Here is a 9,975-nt window from a genome sequence, read left to right on the forward strand (position 1 = left end):
TAAAGAACATAATAATGGAAAGTGTGAAGAAGATGAAACGGTGGATTCTGTGTTGTTGTGTCAGAGAGTCAGAGAGACGGAGAGGGAAACATAATGAATGTACTGAGAATTCATTGAATATAATTTTTATGTTTTTAAGTTAGTTTGTTTTTAAGTTTGTTTGTTTTGTTTTCGTATAATATATTTACTTTAATTGAATCCACACTCAAGATTAGTGGGTGGTGGTAATGCACCAGAAAGCTGTTTGCCAACCGCCATAAAAAGGAAGGAGGAGGAGGAGGAGGAGAAGATGTTGAAGAAGAAGAAGAAAGAAAGAAGAAAGAAGAAGAAAAAGAAAAAAGAAAGAAAGAAAGAGAAGGAGAAGAAGGAGGAGGAGCAGAAGAAAAAAGAAAGAAAGAGAAGAAGAAGAATAACAAAGAAACAAGAAACAAGAAAGAAAGAAAGAGAAGAAAGAGAAGAAGGAGGAAGAGGAGGAGCAGAAGAAGAAGAAGAAAAGAAAAAAGAAAGAAATTGAAGTAGAAGAAGAAGAAGAAGCAGAAGAAGGCTGTGGGGCTGGCCGTTTCAATGCTGACCACGCGGGGGCGCCATTGAGCACGCGGCGTCTCCTCCAGACGAGCAGCAGCAGTCGGTGACTGAGCTGCCCGGAGATGGCGTCCCTTCTTCAGCCGGATCGAGTGGTCTATCTGGTCCGCGGAGAGAAACGGATCCGAACCCCGCTGTCTCAGCTCTACTTCTGCCGCTACTGCAGCGAGCTGCGGTCTCTGGAGTGCGTGTCTCACGAGGTAACGTTGCGTGATCGCCTCGCTAGCCTCACGCTAGCCGCTAGCTTCGTTTAGTCAGCAGCGGCTACTTTGTTGTTCGCCGGTTAGCTAGTAGCCGTGACAGGTGGGCGGGGCCAGTCTGACCGCATACGCGCGTTGTATTGGCCGAGCCGCTTGTCAATCAAGTCTTTCCCCAACGGTCCCCTCTTCTCATTGGCTACAAGCGGCGGTTCGACTTCCGGTGGAGTTGGCATTACATGGGCGAACGAGCTAGCGAGCTAGCTCTCGGCATTCTTTGAGTTGAACGTTTCAACATTTGCCAGCTCGTATATAAAGAATATGTCCTACAAGTAAAACCTATTTATTAACTCATTAGTTCCCCTGCCAGTCGTCACTGTTAACATCCACCTTGTTGAACGTGTGTCTCGGCCCTGGACTCCACACCCAGCTTCACTTATGACGAGTTCAGATGTTTCCTTCTGAACACGCGACAGTTCTTAAAGTTAAACACGAATCATGTCTAATGGAAAAAAACACACATTATTTTAAATATGTGGATGCAAAGTTTGACTGAACACACGTGCTATATCACCACTTTCTTTCTAGGCTAACATTCCCATTCATTTACATGTTGCTGTTGTCTTCAAGGTCTTTTTTAAATATTTATCCTGTTATTTGTCAAATTTTGAAAGTACATGTATGTAGGAAGAGAGTGTAGGTGAAACCGGAGTCACATTCCATGTATGCGCACAGATACATGTCCAATAAAGATGGTTCTGGTTCTGAACCCCTGTGTTGGTCATCAGGTGGACTCCCACTACTGTCCGAGCTGTCTGGAGAACATGCCGTCTGCAGAGGCCAAGCTCAAGAAGAACAGGTGAGGCTGACGAAGGAGAGCTACGTGCAGAAATACAAACATAAATACATGCATGCAGAAATACAAAGATAAATACATGCATGCAGAAATACAAACATAAATACATGCATGCAGAAATACAAACATACATACATGCATGCAGAAATACAAATATAAATATATACATAAATACATGCAGTAATACATACATAAATCCATGCATAACGTAACGTAACAGACGTATTCGTGCAGAGTTTTTAGTTTGTTTTTAGTTTCCTCCATCAAAGACACTCAGTATGTTGTCATTGTTTTTAATAAAGATTCATCAAATGATTAGAAAACACTTTGCCTTCCACCTCATTTACAAACAAATGACATGGGAAACAATTAAAAACATTTTACTTCTTTTTTAAATGAACACATTAGAAAGAGAACAACTTACATATTTAATTTGTCACTTCTGGAAGAAACACAGTCTATCCTGTGTGGAAATGCAGAAATGCATACATGCATACATACATACATGCATTCATAAATACATGCATAAATACATCCACAATACAGCACTCTTGCAGGTCAATGCTGACTTGCTCTGGTCTCCGTGTGTCATCCAATGCATGTCGGTCGAGTCCATTCACTCCTGGTTACCTGTGCTACAGGTGCGCCAATTGCTTCGACTGCCCGTGCTGCATGCACACCCTGTCCACCCGAGCCACCAACATCCCGGCTCCTCTGCCCGACGATCCCACCAAGACGGCCATGAAGAAGGCCTACTACCTGGCCTGTGGCTTCTGTCGCTGGACCTCCAGAGACGTGGGGATGGCGGACAAATCAGTCGGTGGGTGCCTGAGTGTGTAAACGACGTCAATGAGGTCATCGTTGAAGTATCTGCTGTCATCCGTTGGTTTCTTATGTCTCATCTTGTGAGCTGCAGCCAGCGGTGGATGGCAGGAGCCAGAGAACCCTCACACTCAGCGGGTACGTCCCCCCCCCCCCCTGTGGTCATGTATTCTCACAAGTTTCTCACATGCTTCCAGACCGTAAAGTACTTTTGAATAGATGCGCCTGTGAGTCGGTTACGACAACACATCGCTGGCCCGAGGCAGACGGTTGCTTAGTTGCCGAGTCCAGTAAATCCGCCACAAACACATTTTTTAAGCCTCATTTTTCATTTGATTCATAATTCAAATGCTTCGCTAAACCTTCAATTATTGTACACAAGTATTTTTGAGTGTGTTACATAAAAGTACATCACATTCCTTGATGTAAAATCTCTGTATTTTACAGCTTCCTTTTTAAAAATGTATTGAAACGCCTCAAATTGTTGCGTAACCAAACCACAAGCAGTGTTGGAACACTGCGTGTCTTGTGTTATCATAAAAACATACAGGACGCATTGATTATCGCTCTCTGAATGCAACGTTTTGTTTCAGATCAACAAGCTGATCGAGTTCTACCAGCAGCTCGCCCACCGGGAGAAGCAGGACCGCGACCGGAAGAAGCTGGCCAGGCGGCGGCAGTGCATGCCTCTGGCCTTTTCGGTACTTTCCCTCCGAGCCTGAAAAAGAATAATTAAACAGCTTCTTCTGTTTCCTTCCACCTGGTGAAAAGATGTCGTTTAACTGTAATCTCCTGCAAAATGTCTGCAGGAGCAGAATTTAGGATAAAGATTCATTTGAACTGAATCTCAATAACAATGACACGTTGAATGTTCGCGCCCCTGGGGGTTTATCTGATGATCAAACATGAACAAGAGCAGGAACGAATAATCAGCTCTAGTGCAGGAGATCCACCATGTTTATACTCAGTATTCATTTAAAAATGTTATTTATTTGCGGAAACAATTGTTGGGTTCCTTTTAAAAAAAGTTCTCCATCCAGATTGTAATTTGAAATGACAAGAAAAAAAGGTGAAAGCGGAGCAGCAGATGTACATTTATACACATTCTGCTTTCCCAACCCGTCTCCTGAGCGTTATGACATTCAGACTCTCCCGCCGTGGCGCTGCAGTTGTTTCCGTATCCGAGCGTCTCTGCTGCCACTCGATGCCTCTGACTAACGTTTGCTGAACTGCTTTTGTTTCACCTTCTTTATTCTCTCCTCTTTCTTTGCTTCTGCACTCTGATACTTTTGGTTTTTGCCTCCCAGCAACACACTATTCATGTGGTGGTGAGTTGTATTCTTCACAACTTGGACAGTCTCATCTTTACAGTCGTCATGTAATGCGTAACCTCACAGATCACATGAATGTCTCTCTGGCTCCTCAAACAACGAGAGTCTTTGTGTTGGTAAGAGGGAATAAATGAAGTCTGTGAAACCCGATCTGAATAGTTTCATCCTAATTAAGTCCACAGAGTTGATTCCCTCCCTCTGCCTGGCAGAAAGGCTCCGTTACCGTCTCTTTTGGGCCTTTTTATTGTTTATTTAAATGACAAAATACCATTTATTTCCATTTTTGTTTTTTAAAGTTGTCATACACTCTTAAAAGTAGTCGTGAAGAAACTTATTGTAGATTATGTAACTTCATAAATTGTCTCCCGCTCTTTTTTTCCTCTGATTTTGTTTTTCCTAAATTCACTCAGGAGAAATACGGCCTGGGAACCCGGCTGCAGAGGCAGAGGGCCGGAGCGCCCGTCTCCAGCCTGTCCGGCCTCTCGTGAGTCGTCTTTCCATCATATCGATCACTTTGCCTTCATATCTGAACGACACGCATGTTATCGGGGGCTTGGATGAATTCACTTCTTCCCATCCAGCAGCGACTGTTTCAGTGAAACTGAATCCATCTCAGAGACGGAGCTTCACCTTTAAACTTCAGAGTTCCTCCAGCAGCTTGTAGTAAAGTTATCAAACCGCCAGGATGCATTCAAGGACCCTGTTTTATGTCTGGAAACTAATGTGGCTGACAAACGACAAAAGTATGCCGTCAGATCTCAGAGAAATATACAAAACTATATATATATATATTAATGTATTTCTTTAATTTGGAAATATTAACAGGTGCATAACACAGTAAACATACTTTAACTGATATTTCCATTGTTTTTCATCTTTTTGTTGACATATACAAACATGTTATCTCATTATAAAGTTGTACAAACACCATCTAAAGCCTTTAACTCGAGTGGCCGTGTGAGATGTACGCAGGTTATGAAGTTAATGAGCTAAAACCTCCACATCCTCTCCTGTCCAGACGCGTGTTGTTCCACGTTGTGACGTCATCGTGAGAGCAACTCACGAGGCGGCAGCCGGCTTCACGTGTCGAGGAGACGTGAAGCCGGCTGATGTTTGCGTCTCTTCTCCAGCCTCAAGGAGGCGGAGGACCAGAAGGAGATCTCCATCGACCCGGCCCAGGCCCTGGAGGAGGTGGAGCCTCTGCCTGAAGACTGCTACACCCGAGCCATCAGCCTCCCGGAGGGTACGCCCTGCACACCGCCCACGTGTCATGGAGATGGAGTTGCTCCTGAGATGCTCCTGAGTTGCTCTCTCGTTGCTCCTGAGTGGACGCTGACCTCCCTCTCTCCCTCCAGTGACCACGCTGCGCCAGCGCCTCCTGCAGCCGGACTTCCAGCCCTCCGGGGCGTCTCAGCTGCACCCCCGACACAAGCACCTGCTGATGAAGCGCTCGCTGCGCTGCCGGGTCAGAACCGCGCCACGCCGCGCCGCACCACGCCACACCGCACCACGCCACGCTCTCATTCTGCCGCCCGAGGTTAAAGAGACGACCTCATGAATCATGTTTCCTTTTGTTTCCTCCAGAAATGTGAGCACAACCTGAGCAAACCGGAGTTCAACCCGACTTCAATCAAGTTTAAGATACAGCTGGTGGCTGTGTGAGTGGGAATACACACAACTACACACAACTACACACAACTACACACAACTACACACAACTACACACTACTACACACATCTACACACTACTACACACTACTACACACTACTACACACATCTACACACAACTACACACTACTACACACAACTACACACATCTACACACAACTACACACTACTACACACAACTACACACTACTACACACATCTACACACATCTACACACAACTACACACATCTACACACAACTACACACAACTACACACTCACTGGTTCTGATGGTTCTGCTGGTTCCTCCCACAGGAGCTACATCCCTGAAGTGAGAATTATGTCCATTCCAAATCTCCGGAACATGAAGGTGAGCATCGTGTTCTACATGTTGGACTTATTCTGTTGTGAAGTGAATCCCTCACTGACCCCTCGGAGCTCTGGTCTCCATTCGTCTGGTCTGACGAGGACTAAACCATCTGACGCCGGCCAGAGGGGGGGAGAGACGCCCCGAGACCAAACACTACCACAGGTGTTTGGAGAGGACCGGCTGAGCGTCTCTCTGCGCCCCTCACACCGTGTTCTCCTCCCCGTGTTCTCCTCTCCGTGTTCTCCTCCCCGTGTTCTCCTCTCCGTGTTCTCCTCCCCGTGTTCTCCTCTCTGTGTTCTCCTCCCCGTGTTCTCCTCCCCGTGTTCTCCTCTCTGTGTTCTCCTCCCCGTGTTCTCCTCCCCGTGTTCTCCTCCCCGTGTTCTCCTCTCTGTGTTCTCCTCTCCGTGTTCTCCTCCCCGTGTTCTCCTCCCCGTGTTCTCCTCCCCGTGTTCTCCTCTCTGTGTTCTCCTCTCTGTGTTCTCCTCCCCGTGTTCTCCTCTCCGTGTTCTCCTCCCCGTGTTCTCCTCTCCGTGTTCTCCTCCCCGTGTTCTCCTCCCCGTGTTCTCCTCTCCGTGTTCTCCTCCCCGTGTTCTCCTCTCCGTGTTCTCCTCCCTGTGTTCTCCTCCCCGTGTTCTCCTCTCTGTGTTCTCCTCCCCGTGTTCTCCTCTCTGTGTTCTCCTCCCCGTGTTCTCCTCTCCGTGTTCTCCTCTCCGTGTTCTCCTCTCCGTGTTCTCCTCTCTGTGTTCTCCTCCCCGTGTTCTCCTCTCTGTGTTCTCCTCCCCGTGTTCTCCTCCCCGTGTTCTCCTCCCCGTGTTCTCCTCTCCGTGTTCTCCTCCCCGTGTTCTCCTCTCCGTGTTCTCCTCTCTGTGTTCTCCTCCCCGTGTTCTCCTCCCCGTGTTCTCCTCCCCGTGTTCTCCTCTCCGTGTTCTCCTCTCCGTGTTCTCCTCCCCGTGTTCTCCTCTCTGTGTTCTCCTCCCTGTGTTCTCCTCTCTGTGTTCTCCTCTCTGTGTTCTCCTCTCCGTGTTCTCCTCCCCGTGTTCTCCTCTCTGTGTTCTCCTCCCCGTGTTCTCCTCTCCGTGTTCTCCTCCCCGTGTTCTCCTCTCCGTGTTCTCCTCTCCGTGTTCTCCTCCCCGTGTTCTCCTCTCTGTGTTCTCCTCTCCGTGTTCTCCTCTCCGTGTTCTCCTCCCCGTGTTCTCCTCTCCGTGTTCTCCTCCCTGTGTTCTCCTCCCCGTGTTCTCCTCTCTGTGTTCTCCTCCCCGTGTTCTCCTCTCTGTGTTCTCCTCCCCGTGTTCTCCTCTCCGTGTTCTCCTCCCCGTGTTCTCCTCTCCGTGTTCTCCTCTCTGTGTTCTCCTCCCCGTGTTCTCCTCCCCGTGTTCTCCTCTCCGTGTTCTCCTCTCCGTGTTCTCCTCCCCGTGTTCTCCTCTCTGTGTTCTCCTCTCTGTGTTCTCCTCTCTGTGTTCTCCTCTCCGTGTTCTCCTCCCCGTGTTCTCCGTCCCGTGTTCTCCTCTCCGTGTTCTCCGTCCCGTGTTCTCCTCCTCGTGTTCTCCGTCCCGTGTTCTCCGTCCCGTGTTCTCCTCCTCGTGTTCTCCTCCCCGTGTTCTCCGTCCCGTGTTCTCCTCCTCGTGTTCTCCTCTCCGTGTTCTCCGTCCCGTGTTCTCCTCTCCGTGTTCCAGGAGAGCCAGGTGCTGCTGACGCTCACCAACCCGGTGGAGAACATCACCCGCGTCACGCTGTCGGCCTGCGAGGACGACGACCCCGACGACCTCAACAGCACGGCCAAGGTGCTGGAGGAGGAGGAGGAGGAGGAGGAGGAGGAGGAGGAGGAGGAGGAGGATGAAGACGATCCTCTGACGGTCTCTGATTTTGTTATTTTAGATCTTTGTCCCGAGTAAAGAACTCGTGTTGGCAGGAAAAGACGCGGCAGCAGAATACGACGAGCTGGCCGAGCCCCAAGACTTCCAGGACGACCCGGAGTACGCACACACACACACACACACATATATACACACTCACGCACACACATATATACACACACACACACACACCTACAGACACACACACAGACACATATATACACACACACACATACACACACACATATACACACACACACGCACACATATATACACACACACACACACCTACAGAGACACACCTACAGACACATATATACACACACACACGCACACACATATATACACACACACATATACACACACACACACACACCTACAGAGACACACACACCTACAGACACACACACACACACACACACACACACACACACACACACATATATACACATATACACACATATATACACACACGCACACATATATACACACACACACACACATATATACACATATATACACACATATATATATACACACATATATATATACACACATATATATATACACATATATATACACACATATACACACATATATACACACACACACACACACACACACACACACACATATACACACACATATATACACACACACACACACATATATATACACACACACACACACATATATATACACACACATAGACACACACATATAGACACACATACACACACACACACACACACCTACACACACATATACACACACACACCTACAGACACACGCATATATACATACACACACATATATACATACACACACATATATATACACACACACACACCTACAGACACACACACACACATATATATACACACACACATATATACACACACACACACACGCACACATATATACACACACACACACACACACACATATATACACACACACACCTACACACACACCTACAGACACATATATACACGCACACACATATACACACACACACACATATACACACACACACACACATATACACACATATACATACACATATATACACACACATATATATATACACATATATACACACATATATACACACACACATATATACACACACATATATACACATATATATACACACACATATATATATGTATACACACATATATATATACACATACATATACACACACACATATATACACACATACACACACTACACACACACCTACACACACCTATATACACACACTCACACATACACACACACACACACATACACACACACCTACACACACACACACACACACACACACACACACCTACACACACACACACACACACACACACCTACAGACACACACCTACAGACACACACACACCCCCCCCCCCCCAGAAGTGACCGTGGTTCCCTCCACAGTGTCGTGGCCTTCAGGAAGTCCAATAAGATCGGGTTCTTCATCAAGGTGACGCCGCAGCGGGAGGACGACGCCGACGTCACCGTGTCCTTCAAGATCCGCCACGACTTCCGGAACCTGGCGGCGCCGGCCCGGCCCAACGAGGAGGCGGGCGACGGCGGCGCCGCCGCCGAGGCCGTGTGGCTCACGCACCACGTGGAGCTGAGGCTCGGCCCGCTCGCCCCCTGAACTCTGATGATGTCATCACACGGAAAAGTCTTGTTTTGGTCTTATTCCATGTGTCCGCTGTGGATTTCTTTCTTTAAATATGTTATTCTTGTAATAAATAGCCGTTTAAGTTGTGATACGCTAACATCGGAGGGAGAGAATAAATGAGCAGGATCAGAAGTCCTCCCCTCAGCTTCTGCTCGTCAACAGACTAACTTCTAGTAACGCGCATGCTTCACCGTTGGCTTCAAGGTCGAGCCGTGACCTTCACGAGGACGTCTTTACAACGTGGTGATTATTTAAATGTTTTCTGGTTCTTGACATGTATCCCGGTGTGTTGACCTCTGACCTCTCGACCTACGAGCTGCCGTCACGTAGTGAAGCCGCCGCACGCCTAATAAAACATGTGGGGCCGGAACAGGACTCCGACTGCTTCTTTGGTCTGTTGACGACTTTCTGGGAGAGAGAAGAGAGAGAGGGGAGGAAGGAGACAGGGAGACGCGGGAGGGAGGAGAGAGGAGAGAGGGAGGGAGAGCGGGGAGAGAGTTTTGGTCATAAGTTGTGAGTCCGAGTCCGTCCTGCTCTGCCTGTGCGTCTCCTTCCCGCCACCAGGTGGCGCTGCAGGCCAGCAGGTCGCTGGTGACGCTTCCTCGTGTGATCTTGAGTTTCCCGACAA

General features: G+C 47.9%; 1 protein-coding gene across 2 annotated transcripts; it reads left to right on the forward strand.

The window, feature by feature from the left end:
• The first annotated feature begins 521 nt into the window (after positions 1-521).
• Positions 522-9,717, forward strand: dctn4 (dynactin 4). Of its 2 annotated transcripts, XM_056438786.1 has the most exons (14): positions 522-782; positions 1,568-1,638; positions 2,277-2,455; positions 2,552-2,595; positions 3,051-3,158; positions 3,765-3,785; positions 4,199-4,272; positions 4,919-5,031; positions 5,144-5,253; positions 5,373-5,446; positions 5,752-5,806; positions 7,480-7,587; positions 7,682-7,779; positions 9,095-9,717. In XM_056438786.1, exons 1-14 carry the CDS (start codon positions 648-650, stop codon positions 9,318-9,320), a joined length of 1,416 nt encoding a protein of 471 aa, XP_056294761.1. In that variant the 5' UTR covers positions 522-647; the 3' UTR covers positions 9,321-9,717. The 2 variants fall into 2 exon arrangements, with proteins under 2 accessions (XP_056294761.1, XP_056294763.1); XM_056438788.1 differs by lacking the exon at positions 3,765-3,785 and having other exon boundaries at positions 525-782.
• Positions 9,718-9,975: the final 258 nt, after the last annotated feature.

Source organism: Pseudoliparis swirei, chromosome 19, assembly GCF_029220125.1.
Source record: "Pseudoliparis swirei isolate HS2019 ecotype Mariana Trench chromosome 19, NWPU_hadal_v1, whole genome shotgun sequence".
Lineage (NCBI taxonomy): Eukaryota > Metazoa > Chordata > Actinopteri > Perciformes > Liparidae > Pseudoliparis > Pseudoliparis swirei.